This window comes from Bombus terrestris, chromosome 4, assembly GCF_910591885.1.
Source record: "Bombus terrestris chromosome 4, iyBomTerr1.2, whole genome shotgun sequence".
NCBI classification, from domain to species: domain Eukaryota; kingdom Metazoa; phylum Arthropoda; class Insecta; order Hymenoptera; family Apidae; genus Bombus; species Bombus terrestris.
The window spans coordinates 900,165-927,003 of record NC_063272.1 but is presented as its reverse complement, the minus strand read 5'-3'; the positions used below and the strand labels follow the sequence as shown (position 1 = coordinate 927,003).

General features: G+C 44.1%; 2 protein-coding genes across 3 annotated transcripts; both read left to right on the top strand.

The window, feature by feature from the left end:
- The first annotated feature begins 751 nt into the window (after positions 1–751).
- Positions 752–11,148, top strand: LOC100643022 (protein peste). Its single transcript, XM_003402377.4, has 10 exons — positions 752–1,684; positions 4,093–4,353; positions 5,139–5,305; positions 6,912–7,056; positions 7,128–7,334; positions 7,912–8,123; positions 8,431–8,836; positions 9,242–9,315; positions 9,457–9,682; positions 9,758–11,148. The coding sequence occupies exons 2-10, from the start codon at positions 4,237–4,239 to the stop codon at positions 9,926–9,928; spliced, it is 1,725 nt and encodes a 574-aa protein (XP_003402425.2). The 5' UTR covers positions 752–1,684; positions 4,093–4,236; the 3' UTR covers positions 9,929–11,148.
- A 509-nt stretch (positions 11,149–11,657) lies between these two features.
- On the top strand, positions 11,658–25,110 carry LOC100642826 (protein FAM151B). Of its 2 annotated transcripts, none has more exons than XM_012318764.3 (5): positions 11,658–11,809; positions 21,331–21,465; positions 23,038–23,273; positions 23,510–23,652; positions 23,726–25,110. In XM_012318764.3, the coding sequence occupies exons 2-5, from the start codon at positions 21,339–21,341 to the stop codon at positions 24,120–24,122; spliced, it is 903 nt and encodes a 300-aa protein (XP_012174154.1). In that variant the 5' UTR covers positions 11,658–11,809; positions 21,331–21,338; the 3' UTR covers positions 24,123–25,110. The 2 variants fall into 2 exon arrangements, with proteins under 2 accessions (XP_012174154.1, XP_003402423.1); XM_003402375.4 differs by lacking the exon at positions 11,658–11,809 and adding an exon at positions 15,440–15,693.
- The last annotated feature ends 1,729 nt before the right edge of the window (positions 25,111–26,839 follow it).

Below are 26,839 nucleotides of genomic sequence, written 5' to 3'. Positions count from 1 at the left end.
TTTTATTTGATCGCTAAAACAGGTACACTGTGATCGATTTCGATGCAGTCGAGCCTCAGCGAATGTCTGGCTTAGTGCGCGTACTGCGCTAGTTCGGGTGATTCGTAGGCGTACACGGTAATGATTAAACGAAGGTTTCACAGTGTGAAACAGTGTGTTCCACAGGCAAAGGAACGGGGGAACGCTCGAGGCATAGTCGGAATTAATGGCAACGAAATTGTCGGGTTAATTAACAGACAGAAGCCGCGTTCTTATGGCTACTCTTCGCAAACGATGTAGACGGATCCGCTTGGCAATGAAGAGATCAGCTGCTTTGAACCGGATCAGACAGGCGGAGGGGTTAGACGGGGTGATGAGGCACTTCTGTGGCTTACTACCTGTCGCGAGCGTAGCCCCTTGCCTCCTTTGACACGCTCGGCCCCAGTTTTAGGTCGAGTGTCGTTCGAAACACTTACGTACTTACGTATAGTCAGCCGAGTTGATCTCGGTATCGTGGTATATCGCAATTCGTTCGCTTTTCTTTCGAACATGTACCACAACGAGAATTCGACTGGCGTCGGCCGTTAAGATTTAACGATGTAAAATAAGTCGAGTGTCTTGTTCGAAGATTGTTTTCCTTTTCACACAACTGCATCGGAAGATAAGATATCAGCAGCGTCGACTATGCTTCAACGCCCATGGTAAATAAATCTTCACCACGTTTTTCATGCACCGTGTTCCTCAAATATGCTTCGGCATATCAATTCGAGTTGCTCGCGCGTTATCAATCTACGTGACAACGAGGAAAATGTTGCGTACGGTTGACAAAACGCATTTCGATAAAATATTCAATAAAAAGATCATTGCATAACAGCCACGTAAGGCATTGGTCAATCACGTGAGGTCAAGATCATCCTGTTAGCCCAAATCAGCTTCGACGCATCGAGCATCTGAACTTTCCTGCAAAAGTTGCCTTCATATTATTCAATTGTCCAGGACAAACGAGCCCGACTAATTGGCTGAATTACATCTGCATCGAAAATTGAAACGTTCGTGTGGAAAAAATGACGTTCATTTCGAAGATCGATTTTGTACGTTAATCCGTTTTGAGCAGCGAAAAACGGAGAGAGCAATTACCGACGAGCACTCGTGCTCCATATTCGCGACTTTTACGAATTACTTCCTTTTATCGCAAACGCGCTTCATTCGCAACACGTGACACATGCAATGATAGCGCAAGCACGTGTTATAATTAGTTGACAACGAAACCACCATTGGATTGGTTTGGTGGGTCCGCGACGCGGTTTGGAGAGAAGCCAAACTACTACTCGATCATAGGATAATAGACCTTGTCTCTGGTATATACGTGCGAGCGATTCGACGTCGCTTTTAAGAGGGAGAAAATTCTTCAAGAGGTTTCGAAGGAGTAAGGCGGAATGACGAGGGTCCGAATTGGCGAGCAAAGGAGGGAAGTCTCCCTAAGTGGAGGGGATGCGACCAATAGTCACATTATATGCAGCCTGTTGATTCATCGGACGCGGCAGTAACAACCGTGCTGTATACAGTATCACACGTTAGAGTCGAGGTGATTGAGCTTGGTCTATAATCTCGTTAAAGTTATCGTCATTTCTTGACTGAAGAAGTCTTCGTCTAGATCGTGGACAGTGAAAGTAATCGTACGGACACCGTGGACTACGTAAAAAAAGTAAGTCGATCGCATATCATCGCCACGTTTTATTCTCGTTTGGAGATATAGTAGTCGGTGTTTGTCGGAAGATTACTCATCTTTCGGAGTCTCAAAGAGCAATGTTGCGTGGCAAAGCACAATCTCATACTAACATTCTCACAAGATATTCCGATTAGGCTTCATGTCGCGTTAGGTTTATTTTTCGTTCATTCGCGTCCGTGAATGATCGTCATAGCTAAAATAATGTAAATCGTTTTTCAAAAAGATTGAGGATAGTTGGCTTAAATTTAATCGGTTTACACGTGTACCGTGATATCCATTTAATATAAATATTTATCTCTAAAAGAAACAATTATCTACTGGTTGACGAACAACAAAACAATTAATCTCGCGATACGTGTAACGTCGAACACGTACAATGAAAATCCGCGATTGTAACGATCGTCGTAACCGTGATAGTTGTCGAGGCCGCTTCATTCATAACCCGTCAGACCCTTGCTCGAAAAGAGGCAGAAAAATCAATGATCCCATTGCTACTTCTATGTTATTTTTGATCTATAAAGTAATGCGCGCGATACTGCACGTTGATGGACGTCGATGCGCGAAAAAGAAATTCGGTCGGGAAGGAATTAAAGGTCAGGAGATATCGATGAACGAAGAGGAGACGGCGGCAGTCCATTGGCGCTTCCAACGATAAGAACACACTCGTTTGCGTCTTTTGTCGGAGCAACGCGGTGGACACCACGGGACGGTGAACCGATAAATAACCTCCCATTACTCGTGCTCCTACATCAATGCGATATGGACGGATACAAGCGGATACGCGACAAAACGTGCGACTAAACCTCCGCTATCGTCCCTCTATTTGTTACGCCCAATCCTTGCGTTTAAGTTCGAGATTTTATACAATTTTTCAACCTCGCGAAACCGCTCGCGGATATGATTTCGAGTACGCGCTGTCATGCGATCATAAATAAATCATCTCATGACGAAAAATATACGTGCATTTGCTACAAATTCATTTCTTATACAAAGAATACAAATGTGACTCCTCTTTTCCCAATATTTTACAAGTAGCGCTAAGGTGGTGACGTTGACACAATTAAAAACGACAATGTGAAAACATTTGGCTAAACCAACAGTAAACGTAGCTGTATGATACAAAATTTATGGGATCACGTGGGTCATGGCCAAGCATATTGTAAAAATCTGTAATAAATTGAAACACGTAATTTTTACTCGCATGATTTTTAACAAATTCTGTACAAAAATTATCGATAAAAAAAGATATTTGAAGTTAATTGCAACGATTTATTATTGCGATTGTCTCGTAACATTTTATTTCACAAAAAAACGCACGCATTCGGATAATAAAATTATCTGAAGAAAACGCAGTATCAGCGAAGCTGTCAATTGCATGTTTTCACGCTGAATCGCTGTGTATGTATCATGGTACGAGTTACAACTTTTAGGATCACGTTTCAGAATCTCGTCGACTATTCAAACGATATCGTTGTCGCGACACATATATTTTCCCCCTTTTCGTTTTCGAAAAAGCCGATGTTTTTATTTTACTACCGTCAATATCTGAATAATCATTTGCATAGATCAAGTACGTAAACACGCGAACGGGAATACGCGACTCTTCAAACAAAATCTTCGATGCGTTTTCTTCGCGATTAGCGCGATCGATCATTCGTTCCGTATTTTTTTCTGAGTTACGTAAACTCATTAAATGTGGACTACATCATACTGTTCAATATCAGAAAAGCCAAAGGCGGATTATGTGTTACGTTTGTTACGATGAAATCATCGTGTGAACAAGATCGAGCGCCCAACAAATTAATAAAGCAAAGTAGGTCAAAGATGAGCTGCCAAAAGGGAATAAGAAACGAACGACACGTGGTGACGTGAAACAAGAGGTCTACCCAAATCGTTCCACGAAGCTTTGCAATTTATACGAAACAGTATTATTGGCGAGTTGCTTTTTTCATTTTCTTAACAAAAAAGGAGCAGCACGAACTAAAAAATGATGCTGTTTTCGAGCGTTATTCACCGATAAACTTTGCCATTCGGATCGTCGGAAAAGGCAAATTACGGTAGGGTAATGCATCTTATGACCTTAGGCAGTCTTCCATACTATAATTTAGGTAGCATAATCGAAACCTAACCCGAACCCGGGAGCTAAACGTTCGAGCAACCGTTTACGTTACTCTTACTGGCTTTACGACCCAGACAATCACGTTCTCTTGCAATTTACAAAGCGGCAAAGTCATCGTTTCTGTGGCCCAAATGAAAAACATGTCACGTAGGACGTAGATGGCAAACGTATATACGTGTATGTATGGTTAGACAACAAGACGAAAGAGAGCGTGGAAAAAGTGGCTCGGTGACTGTCTGATTAGATAGGTTTTATCTTGTTTCAGGCTTCGCGACGTAGAAAAACACATAACAGCCGGAAGAGTGACCGGGTGTAGGTCTAATCGGCGAACACATTGACCGCGGCCGTCGCAGGCACACATGCTGAGAAGCCAAGAAAAGATTTTCCGCATACACAAGCTTCCGTCATCATGAGGCCTTGGACTAGCAAATCTCTCGGCCTTGGTCTTTTCGGCGTCCTGCTGATCGTTTCTGGCACGGTCCTCTATTTCTCCTCGTCAACAATTTTTCATTACATTCTGCAAAAGGTGGGTATCAATGGATCATTGCTCGTCGAACCGAGCATTTTAATTTACATACACGTTTCGCATTTAATTTGCATAATGGTGCAGTCAGTGACGCAATTTCGTCCGTTTCTCGCGATAAAGTATATCGATCTGAATCGTTTAAACAAATGAAGTGCTTCTTGGTGCTTTTATGATTAGGCTGAAACAACGTGACTATACATTTCTTCGCTGTTATTGCCGAGATAGTTTGGAACACGATTTATTTTCACCAGAGATTAACGAAAAATATAGCCGGGACGCTTTATTCTTTTTATGCGAGAATTGGTCGGATAGCCTTGTGATTCTGGGTTATTTCGCGAATCGTTTGACTGACGCGATTTTATTTCTATATCGTTTATATGCCTGATTGCCAGCACAGAGGCTCTCTGTCTGTCGAAACCTTTCGTCACGGACAATCTGTACAAAATGGAACGAACAAAGTTGTCTAGTAGTCGAGATTTTCTCGACGACCGCGGATGAAACAGGCTAGTCGATAGTCTCACTTGTGTCTCGTCGTTCTTCCCAACACGATTGGAAAAGTGGTTGATTGTTCACTGAATTGACATATCTCTTTAGAGTTACACTAGACGTATAATTTTTCGTTGCGAAGGAACGTGCATAGCGTACGATTCGGTTGCAGACCTATTTACGATCATATTACACTTTTGTGGGACGCATGCTTCATTTATTCATAGCTGAATGTATGTAATGAGTTTTGATACTATACGTAATGATACTGCTACGATAAAAGTTAATTCTGTTACCAGGAAATGCCGTTGACGCCAAGTTCGAAAGCGTTCGAAGTATGGAACGACACGAGTAGTTTGCCGCCTATGTATTTCAAAATTCGGTTTTTCAATTGGACTAATCCAGAGGAATTGAAGACACCTGGAAAGAAGCCGAACCTCGAAGAAGTTGGTCCTTACGTATTTCGGTATGATTCGTCGAATACATAAAGCTTTCGATTTAACAATCTTCGCGGAGGCATCGAGAAAACGACAAATTTCGAGTCAACGCAGTATTTACACTGATAATAACGAAAACCTCGATGCACTAATAACAGGAACACGACGTCGTCAGCGGGACACGGTATTCTCTTTTCAGCATCGATTAAATATCAAGCTTGTTTCGTGCTGTCACGGAAATCGAAGAATCGCTAGAAAAAAAAAAAAAAAAAAAACCGACGGTGTGATCAAAGCGGAAACTGTTGCGTAACATTGAATTGCCACCCGATACAAACTGATACTAAACACAGTACTTATAATCACGAAAATTACAAGTTCATCTAGATGTATCGATGACGCAAATTGGCTGAATTTGCGTTCATATCGAATAGAAATCCCACGTCGATACGTCGAACGCGAGAAGGAGGCTCGAAGTCACCTTCTACGAGGGCACTCTTAATCGACGACCTAATCAAGATAAAAAACGGGCATACTATTTAACCTCACGATATTGACATCTTAATGAACGGTGAAAACTCGACCGGTCGACGGGTCACCAAGCTAGCGTAGGAAGATCTAAATGTTACACAAAACAATTGCTCGTTTAATTGCTTTCTCCCGATGGTACGTGAACGAACCCGAACCAGGGCGTGACGATACGTAGTTCGTGCAACCTTTGACAACCGGTTTTTCATCAGTTCGGAAATTCTCATCGAATAAAAATGAGTAGCAAATGAAATGAGTTGGAGTATGCGTTGAAGTGCCAGATTTCGACCTGTGAAATGCAAGCGCAAGTACAACTCAGTCAACATTATATTTAGAAACATGCAACAAGATGTGCAACAAGCGATTTGATTCCGGCGCAGATTAGCATTTTAGTTGGTCGATCGCGAGACGGAAGTAATTGGCCGATTTGATTGCAACGAAGTCATCGAAAAGGTCGACGCGTGAGCTTCTCCTTGCTTCCTTGATTTCACCCTAATCTCGAGACGATTACATAACAAAGATTGCGCTGCTAGCAATAAGCGAAGATTAGACCCGCTGCAAGGTGCATCCGCGAGTTCATACACTTAGCGGGCAGCAATTGTCGCGTCAAATCTAATCAACGAAATGTGCAAGCATATGTAGGCTAAAGCACCAAATCGCGACTCTCTAATCACGAACGCATCGCTTGATTCGAGATCGCTTGGCAGCCACCGCGACTTGGAGCAACACGCGCGTAACTATTGCCATTTTCCCGCCTGATTTCCGTGCAGCGGATAATGCTAGTGCAACATGTTATTATTTATCTGCTTTGTTATTATTTATTTCCGCTTCGGACGATAAGCAAGCAGCGTTATGGAAACGTGTAACGCGTTCAAACGATTCCAAATTGATCGCTCTTGGAAAAACGAACACTTTTTATTGAAACTTGCTCGACAATTTGCAACTAACCGTCGTGATGTAACTCGATTACAAAAAGCGGCAGAGAAAATTATACCCATCACAGATAAAAAGTAATAGGCGCGTGATTCGTTACGATTTCACGTGCGTATTGCTTCCTTTGTGAAAATAATTCCCGCTGCCGTGATTCACACTGGAACATCGAAATTTCAGAGAGATCAGGCAAAAAGCAAACGTGGTGTTTCACCCTGAGAACCACACTGTCAGCTACTTCAACCGACGATGGTGGTACTTCGTACCGGAGCTTACTAATGGTTCCTTGAGCGACCGCATTACACAACTGAACACCGTCGCGATCGTGAGTAAACCTTTTTGGTAAAAAACTACGTTAGATACCGTAAACATCCATCGTTTATGCTTCTCTTTCAGTCAGCGAAACACAAAGTACGATACTGGGATGGAACGCTGCAAGCCACCCTGTCACTGATGTTGTCGTCGTTGGACGTGCATACCACGAAGACAGTGGATCAGCTGCTATTCAAAGGTTACGACGACACGCTCATTGAGCTTGGAAAAATGGCAGCCGGAATGGGAGAGGATGTTCCACCCTTTGACAAGTTCGGATGGTTCTACATGGTACGTTGGAGAGTGAATAATTCGAGGAAAATCCGTGGGATTATCTGAACGTTTAACGACTTATCTCAAAGTAGAAATTATAGCTAAAATTGTTTATTTAATCGTGTCGAGGACGTGCAGAAGGTCGAAGATGCGATTTGCGCTGTTGTAGCAACGGCATTGCAGCCGACGATAAATTATTCGCAACGCGACTTAAATTGGTACTGAATAGAACAGGTCACGTGTAGGTCGCTAAATGACGAATGAAAAGCAATGGGAGGCGTATTATGTATTAATTTGTTACGTCACGCATGCAACATTTACGGCGAACTAATCCCACCTACGCGCCAAGGCGACTTTTCTTTCTCCCTTTTTCTCTGTGTCGTAAACCTTGAAGAGTGCACGCCATTGTTCAGCAATAAAATTATCGCGACGAATTTTCGTTTGTATGCCTACTTGATCATAGAAAACAACAATTTATAATTATCTATCGTTGCGTTATCAAACGCCACCTGAGTTTCGATTAACGACGACAGATTTCGATCTTTCGAGATATCGGTACGAATATCTAATAACATCCATCGCGTTACGCTTTCAGAGAAACGGCTCCACGATGTTCGATGGCCATTTCAATATGGACACGGGGGCCCAAAACATCAACGACTTTGGAATGCTGAGGAAATGGAACTACAAAGACACAACTAGATTCTTTAGAAGCCCGTGCAACGTGGTGGAAGGAAGCGCTGGAGAATTCTGGTCGCCGTATCGACAAAAAGATGAGATTGTCATGTTCAGCGGTGACCTATGCAGGTCAGTTGCGGCGCCCGTCAAAGAAAAGAATCGCGTGGCGCGCGCTCCCGCTCGCTAATTACTCTCGTCTGTTCGCGGCAAATTAAGCGTCATTGAACCTTAGACAATTTTCATTTACAAGTTCCCTCATTAACCTTCGAGACACGTAAATTGGATCATCCGGTAATCCCGTTTACGCGACAGCTTCTCCGTAGGTGGAGTCAATAGGTTTGCCGTTGTTCGCTTCCGAGCAAACGTGACGATGGTCGCATCCCTTACGACTCCGAATCGGATCGATCACGATCGCTTGCTTTTCCGTTCTTCACAGACCGTTGACGTTCGAGTACTCGCAGACAACCGATCACATAGGCCTGGAGGGCTACCGATACGATCTCAGCGAGAAGACATTAGGAAACAATACGAGACGACGCTATCCTCACGACCAGGCCAAATATTTCGAGCAAACTACCACGACCGAGGACTTTTTCGAGGCCGAACACTCGGCAGAGGCCACAAATGCCCCGGAAGAAGACCCAGACGTAGTAAACATAGGAAACTGTTTTTGCAACGGAAAATGCACTCCCGCTGGTTTACTGAACGTAAGCGCCTGTCGTTATGGCGCTCCTGTGTTTGCCAGCTTACCTCATTTCAACAGAGCCGATCCTAGTCTCAAAGAACAAGTCACCGGACTTAATCCCGATGAGGAACATGACTTCTTCATCACGCTCGAGCCGGTAAATACGTTCAACGAGCTCAACCATTTTCGAGTTTTTAGAACTTCTCCACTACTGTACTATTTCCTACTTTATTCCCTTGCATGTTCCCATCGACTAAATTCTGTTCACGTACTCAACCTCGGAGAGAACATTGCAACATCTGCAACGACCTCGATACGAGTTCCTTACGTACGATGCCACGCGACACGTCGATATCGGACATACTTCGTCATTATCGTCGTTTATCGTCCACGACGTAGCAATCACCGTTATTGTTATTAGATCACCTATTTACAATCGATTGTTCTTTATCGTTAGATCGGAACTGTCGCGGCAATCGCGTGTCGAAAGATTCGAAATAATGGAATAACACGTCTCCAATCTGCGCGTATCAATGGCAAATAATCAAATGGATTTTTTCAGAAAACTGGCATTCCTTTGAAAGTATCTGCCAAGTTGCAGATCAACGTGCTGCTAGAACCGTTATATTCTGTGTCGTAAGTACGTTTCCAATAATTAAACAATCAGAGCGAACATTCGATTCTCATGCCGCTAACGTTTAGACCGAAGAACGGGCGAAATAAATAAGAAAATAGATCTAACAAGACGACAGACGTTCATGATAGACTTCTATTTAGGCTTTTCAGATCCGTACCGACCATTTATTTCCCAGTGATGTGGTTCGCGTTGGAAGTCGAGGCCACTGACAAGTTCGTCGACGAGCTAAAAAAGCTCCTCTCTCTGCCAAATATATTCATATACGCCGGCGCGATTATGGTGCTCGTGGGATCCCTTATAGTCTTCACGATCGCGATATTATACCTCTTGAACAAGCAACGCGCAAACTCGGTGGCTGGCGACAAGGTAACCTACGATTAAACATCGAATTCAAATCGTTCGCGACTTTTAAAGCAGTAAGAATCGTGATGATGTTTACAGAATTCCAGACTAGAGACAGCAACGGCTTCGGCGAACAAATCAGAACTGATTTATTTGGATAAGAGCAACGGTAGTGACGATGTACACGTCAGAAACGATCGTAAATTATACTTTAATTCGATCGAATGCTTCAATACGGATCTACAGCCGAAGCTTCAGAATCAAAAATAAAGGAAAGGAAAGAAAACATTTAGCAATGGATCTAGTCGATCGACTAGGATTAAACGTGTTCGACGGGTGGCGTCGATGCAACTAACGATCGGAGGATTCTCCTACTACGACAAAGTGTCAAAGTATTTGAACGCAACGCCGTATCAATCGCGCGAATTAACGTTTTAACTGGATTCAAACATTTAGGATTTTAGACAAAATGCATCGAATTCCTATGGAATGGTTTATGCGTTATAAGAAATAGAGATCTTCTATGGCGTAGTATGAGTCACGTTTCGAGTCCACGAGTCTTTGAAATATTTTCGTACATATCACCTTCAGCTAAGGAACCTTGTGATTTTCTATTATTTAGACCAAAAGGTTACACGTTTGTACCTCAGTTTAATGGTAAAAAAAAAGACAGCTAGATCAATCCAACGATACATTCCATACTTTTATGTTACTCAACAAAAATCAAACGTAAGACTGATAAAAGCGGAGAGGTCATGAACGATGTTTTAATTAACTTTTATTAGTGGAACTCGAATCGAATAACAATAGATACGATTAGTTCGGTCTTCGTAACACGAATGATTCGATACGTCGACAGAACCAAGCAATTACCGAATTACAAGCATCGTTCGTGCTCATGAATATAAGTAAACGAACAGAGACGGCGAGTCACGTTAATAGGGTAATAGGTGCTAACTTTTGCGGCCGTCGTTTAAAGGTGCTCTCAGACGATCGATAATATTGCCGATATTTCAGGGTTTTCAACGAAACAGCTGTTCGTGAATTAACAATATTGTACTGACAATATATTTGATCGTTTCAGTTGAAAACCATGAAATATTGACATTATATATATATATAGGTATATTAATGTAGTCTGAGGTCAGCCTAACATACGTTGATTAGCGTACGATAAATAATAATTTTATCGCCAATACCGATGTTCCTGTTGTTCCGAATGCTATTCTTGTGCCAAACTCGTGGAGAAAGGCGTTAAGTTTTTTACTTGTTTATTACTTGTTTTTAAGATTGCAACGGGCGCCGATGATTTATGCCGATCAAGTGTAATACATTTTACGAAGCATAAATTAACGCGTTTCGATCAAGTGCAATTATCGTCTAGTTGTAATTCTATTCTGTAATTATGACACACACGACAAAGTTTCTGGCCGTTTCAGATTTTGTATTGTATTTTAATAAAAACTCGATACTTTTACTATCATATGTAATCATCTGAACGTTACATTTATTTTCGCAAAGGTCATGTACAATAATACTTTTGCTCTTTTTGGAAGCAAACAAGAGCATCTGTGACACACGTCGAGCTAACTTCTTTATCATCGATGAGTAATCACGCGCGCAGACTCATCGTTCGTTGATAACAGCGAACAACACGGTCATCTCTTCTAAATGTATAAAGGCAGTAATTGAATTTTTTATTCCCTTCTATGTATGTATTGTAACTGCCATGTTTGCCTGCGATTAGATGAAAGATAACGCGATAGCCGCGAGCCGTGTTCGCACACGTTTATTATTCATCGTGATAAATTTAAAAAGATCCATTGCTTACTAGAAAAAAGTGATTATGTTGGTAGCGAGAAATATTTCTCGAGCTGGTCCAAAGACTCAGAGGCTGGCAATTCTCTTTCACCAGCCTTGCTTTCCAGCTGCTGGTAAAAAGTGCATCGTTCCATATCGATTTCGACCATTATATAACGTTCTTCGTTGACAACAGCGATATGTAACATCTGGCCTTTCAGTAGCACGATCATGCGATCAATGTCGATTTCGAACCGTCGTCAAGGAGTTTTCGAAATTTCATCGAACCAGGCTCATCGAGTGGATGGTTCAACGGCGTACGAGAGCCAGCGAGGATAGGAACGCAACACGGTAGGCGATTCATAGATATACGATACACGCGATAGAAGGGACGATATTGCGTTTCACGACGCGCAGCGTAGTATCGCGCAGCCAGAGAATAATCATACGATTCGATGAAATGACAAAATAAATGATTCAGCGCGCGCCAATGAAACACAAACGTGCAAATTAAAAGTGAATAACCACATGATCGTTAATCCCGCATAGCAAACCACGTGAGTTACTTAAGACGCAACGACTAATCGAACGAGAATAAGGTGCCACTGCCATTAAGAAATTAATTACATCGGAGAGTTTTTGCGACGCTATTTTCCTCGCGTTTGCGGTAGCGGCTGAAAGAAAATCAATAGCCGACGAAGCATCGTTCACCCGTCTTCTCACCCAAACGCTTCTTTCGCTGGAACCTTCGCTCGCGAGACGACTCTACTTCGATCCACAATTAGGGGCGCTCCTGTGCTCGAGTCGCAAACTCCTGCGCCGTCTCTGTCTGTCTTTGATTTTCTTGCTATGGCATAGCGGTGGAATGTTCCTCCTCGGTGGAAAGAACCGACGAATACATATGCAGACACCGGAACGCCTAATTGTCACGTCTGCCGGTCCGTTTCAATTCCATGGAGGACTTTAAAGAGGATATTTATAAGTATTCGAGACAGACGGAGAAGGAGAAAGGCTAATAGTATAGCGAGCGACGGGAGAGAGAAAGGAGAACCGAGGGGAACCTTCGATTCGCGCTACAAAGCAGAGTATTCCACATTGTCTCGGGGAAACTCCCATTTTTCTATTGTATCTGAAGCATCGGCCCTGAGTATAGGGTGCGCGCGAGTGTTGGCGCATCCACACACGTACACACGCGCGCCCATGAACGGGCAGCGTCGACCTGGAAAATTTGGAATGCGCCGATGCATTTCCATTTCCTCGCTCGCGCGGTCCGCATCTCCCCGCTCGTGAAACGAGTCAAGGACAAATCTGGGAGTTATGGCCGATTCATAGACGACGTCACCACGAGCCTGTTCGTACCTAGTGTTTGCGAGGCTCGTAACAGTGTCTCCTGTTCTGGAAAAATATCGTTCGAAACGCTTCCCGTATATTACGACACATGGGAACTTACGAAATTAAACATTCATGATCTCTTTACCAGGTCATGGTTTCGTCCTTCTCCCTCTTTCTCCTCTCCTTCTTGCTTTCCTTGATGACATTGTAGATTTTACGGGATAACGCGTATCATTCCTCTGGCAAATGGGGAGAAGCAACAAGAGAGAAGAAATTTCCCAAGAGTTTTAGTCGGTTATTTCGTCCAGCCACGCTCGCAATTCCAATCCTTTCGTGCCACGAAACTTTCGGAAGTATCAAACAGATAGCCATTACCACGATTAAATAAATGTCGCGTCCTTCTCGCAAAAATCGCGTGACGGTCGCACAAGGAATTAACCTATTAACGAGACTGACCTCTTCACCACAGATAATTACGCTCTCTTTCTCGATATTTTCATGTTTCCCTTTTTTTTTCTTTTTTGCTTCCGTTTTTCTTTCTTTAACCGTTAAACGACTAACCCTTACAAAAATTGGCAAACAGGAAACTGATCGATCATGGTATTTCGACAAATTGGCATCGGTGTCGCCCGAGGTATTCGTCGTGTCGTGAAAAATCTGTCTATTCAAAACTTCATGGAATATTTATACGCGACTATTGCCGTATTTTAAAACGATTGATCTTCCACGACGCATGATCGGTGTATCGAGAATGCTCACGGAACCCGGATCGAACCCATCGAACGTTCGGTCTTTCAACTCGTGTTCATCATACAACTAGCAAGATAAGAGTCAGTTATTTTCCGTGGATAGCGTCGCAAGTCGACCGGCGTGTAAATTTGTTAACGCGCCTGTCTCTACGGTAATGAAGAATCGCCAACCGTATCGATAACTCGTCGTTTCGTAAATTTCCTTTGAGCTGCGCTACGATTGTGGCGAAATCGAAGCGAAACGTTCTGCGAAATTGGCGCTAGTACGGTTACCCTGGAATCACGAACCCTCGACAGATGTTTCAAGCCTCGGACCCTCAACTGATCTGAGAAACGACCCCTGTCGTCGGGTTTATGCTTCGTTTAGGGCTCGTGTGTCGAACACATGTCGCGCGGAGTAACAAATTTTTCGTCAAGCTACAATTTCTGGACGGCTGCGTTTTAAAATGCTAATGACAGACTCGCGCGTGCACGGCTCGCTGTAATTGCTCGGATCCTTTCGTGCACCGGCGATCAACAATACGCGAGATTGAGCAATCGCTTTAGAAACAAATGTGTCCAATTTACATACTACGTGCGAATGAAACAAATAAAAAACAGTTGGCCTCGCATTTTCTCTTCGCTAAAATCGCGATCGGAATACGACGAAAACACTCGATATGCCGAAGCAAACTTTTGCGATAAGAACCTAAGCGATATCGTTTCACCAACGAGATGCGCGCGTCTTTGCAGCCGCTTCGCTTTGACTCGATGCATCGAAGTTTCGAGGTGAACGTGATCGTCCAAGCCGAAAAACGAACCTTCCGACAGGACGAACAATTAATCGGGGATTATCGATTATTCGAATCTGGAACGCGGCAAGACTAGTATTATTCCGGAGTAGATGTATCGCGTCGCGGTCAGATAAAATTTCGCTTCCGCGTTACAAGCCGAAGCCTGCGCTGCTATTCGCAAAAATATACACCGTTTGTACAGATGCTTCGGTTACCTAACGTGGTAAAACCGACAGCTATCGATCCGGTTATCAATTATATGCTTTATTCGAACAATTTTCTGATAACGTGCCACCTGGTTTTCTAAGCTTTACCTTATCCCTCAATGAATGTCCGCGCTCCTTTTTGCTCCGTTTTTCTTCTGCGTTGGTTCCTCGTGCTACGAACAGTCGAAAACAAGAGTCGAATTAATGGGACTGTTTGAATTTTACCTCGAAAACTATCGTCGTTAACGAACAGGTTGTAAAGCTAACAGCGTCACGAATCTCTCATTTTTTAACGACGCGAAGACCTACACACTGAAGAAAAACGAGCTCACAATATATTGCTAAACACATGCATCTATGCTAAACACTATTATCGGATGTTATTTTTTGCGACTATAAACGGTTAACGAAATTCATTATCTACGATACAATGCGACGTCGACGAACCGAAACGAAAGCCGTGAAAATGTTCACAGGCACGAAATTCCGAAAATTTAATTTATTGGAGATCCGTATCGCATAGGGGAAAGGAGCAACAAACGCGGGATACGCTAAACAACGATCGTGTTGCGAGTCCTTTCTTTCTGTAAAGCGGCTTCTAATTCGATCCACGCATCCTGTCCCTTTTCACGCATCGAAAAGATGAAAGAACGAGGAGTGCAACCCTTTCCCCTTGTACCTGCTGCCCCTTGCCACGGTCTCTTATTCACCCCACGTTTCACCGACTGTCTGGGACCGTGAGGTGCTGGACACGTGTGCGTGCTATGGGGTCTTGTCCTGTACATCGCGAAATATGGCCCGGAGAGCCGGCGCGAAGCGGAACGGAGCGGAGTGGAACGTAGTGACGCGGTGCGGCGCGACGGCAGCTCCGTGCACGCGGCTCCGTATTGTGTACGGTTGGATTTCGAGAATCGATCGACGCAACGGGACGACAGTCAGTCGTTTCGAGGCTGCCGAGTTGACCGGGTGTCGTTGAGCGACCAGAGCCACGCCGGTTCTGCCCTCTCCCTCTTTCTTTTCCGAAGTAGCCAGCCTGTTCGTCGTTCGAGCGCACGCTGTTCGCGCGTCTATCATCTCGCTTCTCTTTTTCTCAAAACGTGTACAGTGTTCACCGTGAGGGACCATGAAGAGTATCACGACCACGGCGACCAGCCTCCTGTTCCTGGCATTGATCCGTAAGTCCTACACACCTTTCTCTCTGGCTTGTCGATGAATCGCGATTAATCGCGCGCGAAATTCTTCTCGAAGCTCCTAAATCGTTATCTCGATCGCAATCGAACTCGTCGCGAGAATCGAAGAAAAATATATTGGAGTTCGAGAGCTTTCCAAGTGTGTCGCAAATTGGTGCAATTAATCCAGCACTTGGTTCATTCGGCGGTTCACAGTTAGCAGATCGTAACTCGAAACAATGATGCAGAGAAATTGAAGAACATGTACTTCCGTCCGTTTTGCGGATTAGGATTGTCAGATGAGAGTAGAAATTCGTCTTTGCTCGCTATCGATTTTATCCGAAGCAACGCTTTAAATCCCGACGATTCTTAGTGTTTCAAAAGGAGAACCAGAGCCGATCAATTATTGGCAATGGTCGCGTGAGAATAGCAGCGGATTTCGCACGGTCGGTGGACAACGAGATTGATCAATTGATTCTTAAAGCTCGGCGTTTATATCTCACTCTATCGTGGCATACAGGCCGAAGGAGAAACGCGATTAATTTCGAAATGCAAACATATACGCTGGGCGTAACCCGGTTTTCTCTCTCTTCCTTCGCCCCCTCCCCCTCCACCTCTCTCTCTCTCTCTCTCTATTTCTCTCTGATACTCGTAAACCTTCTTCTTCAATTACTTTTCTCGTGCTTTTGATCTTCGTTCGTTTCTGCTTCGCTTTCCTCCGATGTGTTGGCATTTTCCAGCGCATTTTAACCGTGCACCGCAGTTCTTTGTATCGCGGAGCACTCTTAAAAATAGATTACCGTTGCTCCGTTGAATATGCGAACCAACGTGCCGCACAAAAATAGTACGTAAATAAGCTGTTTTTAGCGCTCTTTTTGCCCATCGTTGTTCACGCGCTGTCAGAAAATAGGCGTTTCGAGTCGATTGATTCGTTTTCGTGAATTCGAGATCTTGAAGCTCGCGAGATGAAAGACTGTAAGCATTTGCTTCCCTTGAAATTATGGCGCGCGTTGTACGTTAACCAGTTATCGTTCTTGTAGTAACAGTCGGTATCGTTTGCGGTTTAGTCGAGGAAAAAGGAAGAAAGGCAATTATCGAAGAAAGATTTCTGCGATCGTTTCGACCATATCTCTGGCCGACGACCGCAGCTCTGGAACGCACGAAAGAGCAGGCGTTCTGTTTTGCAAAATGTTACGTGCCACGCGTCAAATTTCCGTAGCTCGCAACTCCGCGATTTCATTAAACGCATCGTTATAATTCGCGAGTATATTAAGAAATTGAAATGACGTTGGAGCACATTCACGCGAACACAAAGAGGGCGCGTCTACGGAATTCCCAGGATAATTATACATAGGGGCGTAGAAGGGACCGAAAGAGACACGCAAACAATTAGTGGAGAAAAATTAATCTTCGCATGACTGCGCCCCATTACCAACGTATTAATATAGTTCTAATTAGGCTAATCGACTTGGCCGACAATCGATACGCAAGATTTTCTATTTAACAACGATAAACAAGGAGCACCCGTTAGCGAACTAATTAACGAGCGACTGTCATTTATAAACATGTTACAGAGCGCGTCGGCTTGACGGCGTATCGTTTGCCGTAAATATTATTAGAGACCTCTACGGGAGAAATACAGAGGAAGAAGCCGCGTGACATGGTGCGTTCATTGCGGAAAACATGGTTATTCTTGAAAATTGAATGTCACCATGTCAAACGATCTCTTTTCTCTCTATCACGACAACATCGTATTCGATTGTGCCTGTTTCCATCCTAGAGCAAAAATTTGCAAAAACTAGGTACACACTGAGAGAAAGTTGTCTGCGCGAACTGGACGATAGCCAGGTAACGTACTAGAAATAACGAATGGAACGAGAAGACACAGGCGATGAAAGATGGTACAACGTAAATGAAGAGGGAAAAATCGATCAGATCGATTCGAGTTTCTTCGTAGCCTTTTATTTCCAAGCTGTTAATTGTAACGCGAATCGCGAACAGCGACATCGTGTCGCGATACGTCGGAACCGAAATTCGTTTACATAAGGCGTATAACGTGTTTACCGAGGTAGCTGGAGGCGTTTGGTAAGTGCATTCTTATCTACGTACAAGTCGAGGAAGGTGACTCATATCGTGTATTTCTCGATGGTATTATCAGTCTTGAGAGCCGTGTTCTAATTTCGCCACAATAAATAAAATAAGGTGTGAAATTGTTTGATCATGATGAAACATTCGTCGCGTGATTAGAGCCAGTAACGAAATATCAAGCGATTAGATTCGCCGTGTCATTTCGAACATAGGTTTAGTCATTTTCGGATAAATGCCGGTAGGTAGATAAGAACGTGAAGGAAATATATGATATGACGTCGTCCTTTGTAGCTACGGAGATCACAACGAAATCTCGATCGCATGGAGAACAGTTTCGCAATGGAACGTGAACAAATCTCGATTTCTTGCGAACCTTGTACCGTGTCGATCATAATTCTTGAAAGAACATCAAACGTAGATACTTAGGTATATGAAAAGAAACGAGCGTATACGCGAGATATTTGCTCACGAAAAGATGCCGTGCTTAATCTCGTTATGTTACGCGATCGCCAGACGTGTTCGACCTGAGTTTGATCGTGCAATGAATTTTCAACCGACCTTTCGATCCTCCTTGGTACACGACGTATGGATTATTCGGCAAAGATTTTATTGTGCGAAAAAAGAACGTCGTTCGGGTATAGAAGGAAATCTCTCGAATCTGTCACAGTCGAACGAAAGCCCTGGTCCGATCGATGAAAAATATTGGACGAAGATTTCATATATGCCATTCGTGAGTGGATATTTCGCGCAAACAATTTACCTTTTGATGCCTATATTCTCGTATCGCTCGAACAGCTCGTATGACGTACGTGCGCATCGATTACACGGACAAGGATTATTCGATGGAGAATCCTGGAAACTCGGGCAAGTTTCGGAATACGGCTGATACAACGTTGAACCGACTTGTCGTTATCGGCTTATAGAAGCGTACGCGCAGAAGGAACCGAATTAAATATCGCGCGTCTTATCAAAAGACAGAAATCCTCGATTGCGCCACGAATTCGTGATAGAATCGGGCTTGAAATGGACAGGGCGTGACATTTCTAATTTTTCCTGTCCGATCGTGTATCATGCGATACCAACAATCTTGTATGGCATCGCATCGTAGAAAATAGATCACGGTATAATCTATCGCGTTATTATCGTATCAAGACTACTTTGTCATCGGCAGGGTAACAGACGTCTCTTTAAAGCTTGGTTCGGGTTTTACGAAGCGTCAATGTCGGCGAAATTTCGTACGAAGATTTTTCATCGGATCGACATTACGACTGCTTGGAAAATTCTACAGATTAGTTTGAAAGTTTAACCCTGCATCGGTGACGTTTTATCGCACGTTTATCAAATAAATTGCGCGTTTAGGCACAGTCGATATTTAAAGTAGCTTGTATGTTTACCTATACTATCTACAGTATGTGACCCTACGTGGCAAACACATCCGTGATACGAGCGATATCCCCTATAACCATACGGAAACGAGGGAAACGTGTGGAGACTAGCTATGGCAAACCCATTGAGGCGTTGATTTTCGCTGAAATCCGATCGGCGCTTAACGTGGAAATTGGAATTTCCGACAGTTTAACTGCGAATGAAAGTCGGATTCCAGCTAGCTCGATTACGATTCACCTATAAGTCACAGAGTCGTTCGACCGGCTCAGCGGACTAAATTCGATACCAGGCTGTATCGCGGTAAATTCCGCCGGAAATCCGTGCTCCTGCAAAACTCCGCTCTAAGCTCGTGGAAAGTAGCCGAGGGCTGTACCAACTATCCGGTCCGAGTCTACCGCGTAAAACCAGCTTTCACTTAAGGGGACCGAGCAAGAACGACTCGTACATCTATGCCTCTCGCTAAACGAAACGAAAACTTTCCCGAGTCTTAGGCGAAAGAAGAGCGTAATCGTGCGTGTCTCTTGAAACTGAAAAATATATTCGCAAATCGCGATAACGGTCGGTCGATAATTCATCCACGATAAAAGCCCATCCTTTATTTGCTAAGGATTAATATACACAAGGTGAAATATACCACTTTAAACGTGCTGAAACTTATGAAAGGTTTATGTAACCGTAATTCAAGGTACAGAATGATCGAATCAGAAAGATATGAATTCTCTTTATTTAAGGAGAAAGATACGATAATCGGAAACGAATACGCCAGAATGAAGCATTATCAGGAACCATCGTATTTCTAGGAGATAAACGATCGATTGTTCAGCCAATTAGTGCGTCGTTGGTGTAACTCGTGCTCATTCGAGGTCAATCTCGCCTCGAACTCTAGGAGTGTGCTAACTGCCGGTTCAAAGAACGGCCGGCCATTCTAGAGGGAGAAGAATGGGCCGGTGTTGCATTCTTCTTGGTAAAGCTGCTCGACCACCGATTCGCAGACATATCCTTCTCTGTACGGAATCGGTGAGTCGGAAACTGAATGTGAATTTAGTCGGAAGTCGGAAACGTTGCGGCGAGAATACGTTCCAGGACGATTCCGTGCAAACAGACTCGCGGATGCAGAAGACGAGATAGGCGAATTTAAACTGTATAGCTATTACTCGTTACGATTGTCCTTCTTTCTACGTATATTCGCATAATTACGCGACCGTGGATTATTTATAATATTGCATTATTTATAACTTGAATAAAAGACCGATCGATCGGATATTCTTCTTTTCTCCGCTGGTTATTTCTTACACACGAATGCCACACTGTTACAGCGATACTTTTCACGCGCAAAGCGCAACGCACGAATATAGATCTAACTCGATTTCTGAAAATAGCGTTACGAAGAAATTCTCGGCAAAGTCGATAAATTTTTCTTAAAATAAATATTACGCTTACCTTTCTTTCCCTATATGCGTTTCGCAATATCATCGAATTACCTGGCCATTTTCAGTAGCTCCGATCCCTACTGCCCGTTTCATACGTGGTAAAAAGAGCACGGTTCTCCCTTGCGGCTCGGTAGTCGATCGACCAACGCGTACAACCATCCCTGCACACATCTGCTGAACCGGAAACGGGTCAGTTGGAACTGTTGTATCGGGAGTTCGTCGCGTATCGATTTGCCCGAGCAAAATTTTCCAAGTATCCCCGTATTTTCACGAACGATGCTTATTTCTTTGCTTTGTTGCTTTCTTTGTACGAACGATGTCTGTAGGAAAGCGAAACGAACAAACAATTATGAAAAAAGAGCGAAAGAAAAAGACCGGTGAATCGAACAGAAAAATTCAGCGATGCTGCGTGCTTCTTCTTTTTGTTTTTCCTGGTAGTTGCGCAAACGATCTTCTAGAATAGCGGAGAAGGTAACGACGGTAACGAATGAATAAGATTATCGATCTCTCGGGACACAATGTGCAAAGTAGGGCGAAATTCTCCGTCATCCAGCCCCTCCCCTGAGAACTCTCCGGATCTTCCTACCCTCTGCTGGTTCACGAGGAATTCGCAGTCCGCTCAATTATGAAACGACCCCACCGAATATTGGGTCAAAGGTCGAGAGGCCTGGAGAATATTAATGCGGAAGGTCGAGACCCGTTCACCTCTTTAACTAGACGCGACGTTTGCTTGTTTCAGAGGCTGCCATGTCCGCCAGCAACGTCTCTGTAGACGTAGCCACTTTCTTTCCAAACATCAAGGGTAATCTCACCAAGATCGTCTGGGAGCATGCCGTCAACAGCAAGGAGAAACTCGACAACGCACTTGTATCAGGTACGTCGATCGCGTAATTGAAGTGGTCTGCTTGGCAATCTCTTGGAGATCTCGCTGGCGAAATAGTCGAGACCACGTTAATGATCGAAATAGAATTTGTTCGATCCCTTTTGCGTCGACGAGCTTTGCGAAAATATTCCAGATCCGCGATATCGAAACACGGCACTCCAAACTGTCACAGTCTGTCGTCTTCAATGCTGCGCGAATAGCGCGCCGAACGATACTTGCATCGCGCGTGGTTAACAAGAAACCGAGAAACTTAAACCGCGTTTAACGTTCAGGATTGAATTTCCAATGTTCCGCCGATAATCATTTTCTTTAAACGAGAAAACCCTCTTCTTCTGCCCGGTGAGAAATTAATCGCATCGCATGTATACGAGGAGTCAGATTTCAAAGAACGCGGTAATAATGAGAGCTTGATGAGAAATTCATTTCCCAGAAGATTCGCCTTATTAATTAACGAATCTTTTCGAAATACGGCATCGACACATTTTCCATATCGTGATATCGTACGGTGGACTCGCTCGTAACCCCATCAGCCACGTGAGATATGTTTGCACCGGTCAAATCGCGCGAGCTTAACACCAATTATCGGGATTAAACGCTTCGGGCGGTTTCAACATACGAGGTCGAAGGTCGTTTATCCAAGCGATATTTCAAACACGCTCCGGCGTGATACCGGATGTTTTAAAATTCGTATTAATTAATATTCAGGAAGATGGTATCGCCTTCGCGGTCACGTCGGCGAAAGATTTTCGAGAAACAAACCAGTCACCCTCGTTGAATCTCAATGAGACTCGGACGCCAGCAACGACGTTCGAATGGTCGTAGAGTAGAGGAAGGTCAGTCTCCGGATACGTACGACCTTGATCCTCCCATTCCGTAATTGATCGCGTCGTCCGCGACAAAAGCGGAACGAACGAAAGCCGAACCTGTTCTTCTTTGTCGTTTTACGTCGTTCGGCGATTTCTCCGCGATGCTTCGCTAGGTGCGTCGCTGTCGTCGCAATCGTGTCTCGATCAATGAAACGATATCCAGGAAAAGTATAAAGGAACCCGTGACATGTACGACCGCGACCAGGCCTGCAGAAATTTGTGTCAAGGTGGCTGCGTGCATCTCCTTCTAGAATCAACCGGAAGTCGGTCGCGCGTTTCTACGAACGAAACACTTGTACGTGATCGAATAGGCGAATGGGAGGAAGGTGCGAAGAGCCCAAGTGCTTTTTCAGAGCCTCCACGAGCGCGAAGAATGTAAAAAGCCGTACTTAGCACAGGCGCAGGAATTTGAAATCTGTTGGTTCGCAGCCTCTTTAGGCATCGATCGATATTCGTTGCACGTGTCTACGAGTACTGAGACCAGCCGATTTTTCATCTCCTTCTCACTCACCGCGGTATCTCTCTCTCACCCTCCTCCTCTTGCTCGTTTCGCGGCGCAACTGCTGTTCGCGCTTCTCAGATGTACCGCTGCTGCCTCCCTCCTTACTCCCCCTTTGCCCTTCCTCGTTCTCTTTCTCTTTTTCACTCGTACCGATATACGTATGTACTTTTATAAACTTGGCTCTTCTGTTTAAAGCCAACATCATGATGCTGGAGGCCGACGTTACGATGGGCATACTGAACAATATGAACGATAATAGCTCACGGATACCGATAATGGCACATCCACCGGCGTTTAAGAGCAACTTGTCGCTAAAAAATTTCCTCGACACGGTGATCCAGAAGAACGTTACCAAGGGCATCAAGCTGGACTTCAAGAGCATCGAAGCCTTCATCGCGAGCAAGCCTATCTTGGAGGAAGTTCGCAATAACGTACGTATCCCGTTTGCGTATTTATAGATCGACTCGTGCATCTTTACAAAGTCCTTCGTGCTTCGTTTCACCGATCGCTTCTGTCAAACGATACATTCCAGAACTGGAGGGTTATTTTTGCCTCGATTACCGATGGCCACACGTTCCTCACGTTCGAGAATCCTAAGCGTCTAACCTTCCGTTACCGATATCTGCTCTGCTTTCGTTTTAATCGCTCAGCTTTTCTTTATTTTCAGACTAAATTCCCCGTATTTCTTAACGCGGATATATTCCCTGGACCGGTGAACGCAAGCACCACAGCGGTGGTGGACCCAAAAGTCTTCGTAAGTGAAGCCATGGCGTTTCCAGAGTACACGCTGTCGGTCGGCTGGACCACCAGGTAAGAACGATAGTCACCGTCTACGAATATAAAAGTTCGTAATATCTCGAAACTTGATCGATTCGTGTTTCAGGTACGGCACCAACGACAATGTCACCGAAGGTCAATACACGGAGCAACAAATGCAAAATATGACCAACTTCCTGAAAGAACAGAAGGTTACTCAGCCGATAACTTATCCTGTAAGAGCTGGTCTAGCCGCGAACAGTACGAAAGTGATCAAGTCGCTGATGGAGAATAGCTCCTTCGCGAGAAACGTAACCCTAACCGTTTGGTCGAGCGAGGGTGACAAGGTCGATGCGGAGGCGTTGTCGACGTTAATACGAGATATCGGTGTGAAAAACGTGTACGTCGACGTACCGCAAGACTTGATGAATAAGCTTCATTTGTCAGGAGCATCGAGCGTTATGGTCGCTTCGATCACGCTCGCGGTTAGTGTTCTGACTGGTCTTCTATCGACGATATTGTGAGCAGTTTGAACAATTATCGTCGCGTTTCGCATGCACTCGAGGGGATTCAGTAATGGAAGAGTCTCGCGTCTTCTTCCATCGCCATGGAATTCTCTTTGACGAAAGAAAGAAGCGCGAGACTGACGGAACGAAATTGAATTGCGATCGAAGATCGTCAGAATTTAAATCAAAAAGCAGTTTCGATATGTAACGGTCGAATGTTCTCGTTAGAGTCTCGGTCGTGAACTTGTACTTTTTAGCGTGTAAGCTTATTCGCAAACGTTTTTTCTAAGTATTTTAAGGGAGCTTTCTTAGGAATACGATATTCCTGTTGGCCGTGACGAAATACCCTCGCTTTACACTACTTGGGCATCGTGCTCTTTTCTTTATTCGTTTTTCAAAGATGGCTATTTCTTTCTGTCATATTGGCACGTTTCGTAGATTTCTATGATAGAATGCGACGTATTTCGATTCTTCAAGTAAGCCTGTAAGATAGAGTAAGATATAACATACCAGAAAGACCTTTCGATAGTTAGATTTTACGCTCGACTTTGTTAGTATGTAATTCAAATGAAATTCATCTAGTAAAAGATTTAACGAAGATCTTTCGAATTCATCCTGTTGATTTTGATGCGAACGACGTACCGGTGCCGTGATAAGTAACAAGTTCTAACACCTGGCGCACTTATCACAATATATTTGCACCATTTACGCCTTGGAGACACGCTTTTTTTTTTCTAAAATACCGCGTCAAATGCGCGAAACTTACTCGTAGTGTGTTATATCGTACCTCTTTAGTGTTCACCGACGTATCTCCTGTACCTGCCTTTAACATATCTCAGACATAGGTGCAGATCAAGGATGCAGAACAAAATATAAAACAAATACGGTATTAGAGTTTACGTAAGCTGTAATGTGTACATCTGTAAACCAAAGGATTGTGAATGCGTAATACGGTGTCGGTGCACCGCGTTTGATAACGAAACAATAAAATCATCTGTAAAATTTATCGACTTTTTCCATCGAATTTTCTTATAAACTCCTGCATCTTTTCCGAATCTTGATAGATAATTTCGAACGCTAAGCGCTCTTCGTGTCCATCTGCCGAGAGGCGACGGAAACTAGGAGCCAGTTTCCAAAGCGGGTGGTCCGTTCGTAATCCCGTAAATCGATGATTGCTCACGCGACGCGTGTCATGGAATACGGCGCTACATTTACAATCCACTATGTTCCGCCTATTCTCCATCGATGCGATAGGAATCAACCCATAGAAATGGAAATTATGCAGCTACGGAAGGTTTTTTGGTGGAACAGATTCATGTGACTAGTAGAAATCGTTTAAAATCAAGTCGAGAGATATTACGAACGACTCTTTACGTCTCGAGATCCATGAAATTAGTTGTTGCGTCAGGCGCTTAATTACATATTAAATTGGAAGTATCACTGGTCAAACAGACGGAGAGCCCGTTACCGACCGAACATTCCTTGGATTTCTGTTTACCCTACCATTTGACACGAACGATGCAAGTCGTAGAGTCGAGTCCCTCGTTTAATCTCTTCTGTTTACCTTTCGATTATTTCCGATTCGTTCTCGTAAGTGAGTTGGCGATCGAACCATAGCTTCGTTTAGCCGATCGTTCGTTGACATCAGATCGCGTGTCGGCATAACGATAAATAATAACAGAGGAATTTCATTGTCTATGGACGTGGCGCGAACGTCTATGATATCGACGCATTCGAATTCCGAGCGGAATTTTTTCGTGGCAACGTTCGGTGCCAAGGTAACGTGGTGAAAGAAAACGAGAAGGAGAGGAGTGGCATAGGAGGCGTAGTTGGGTCGCGAGATGTCAAGGGTCACCCTATCGAGAAGGGTCTTCGGAAATGGAGGTAAGGAATTCCATTTATCGCGATCAGACTCTGCCACACGTTCTCCTTCTCGTCCCCTTCTTTGACTGTTCTTTGCGTTCACGATCTGCAGGTACACACAGTCCGTACGAAACGAGATTCACCACGGATGCGTTCGTGAATCGCCAACGAAAATGCGATTTGCACGCTTCGCGAACTGCCCGCTGGTTTAGACTTTCAGGCCGATCATTCGCCAGCGTAATTTCCCAAAGCGTGAAACGTTACATAACTCGTAACGAATTCAAAGAGAAAAACAGTCAGACGCGTTTGACACAGAGAACTAGCGTTGCGAACTACCATTCCAGAGAGTAACAATGTGACCTACAAGCATAATCTGCCGAGATAACCTCCTGAACCTGGGCAAAACTTTTTAGATCGAAAGCGGCGTGTCCCGACTACGCTACACGCCGATCTCTGCTCGGTTTTCTCGTAGGTTTGTGTAATCTAAGTCGTTTCCTGTTCTCAATTATCGTTCTCAATTAAAGACGCAATAAACGAACGATGATCGCGTAAGACCAAAGACCCGCGGACGACAATTCCGCCAAATATTTTCACATTTCCACCGGAGGAGCAACGTCGGACGTCGAACAAGTTTCGTGTACGATACGTGCTCTCTCTGGTAGAACAAATCGATGCATTCGGAGCGGCCTGTTGGCACGAGAGCCGTGGCTAAATCCGCGTGACTAATTTCGCTTCGTGCCTACGAAAATTTTGATGGTATTCCGCGGAAGCGACTGTTCTCTAAAGCGGCTTGCATCTTTTGTCGTTCCGACCTGGTCGAGTTCAGAAATAGAAAGACGGCAGGATTAGATTTGATCGCGCCAACTCGAAGC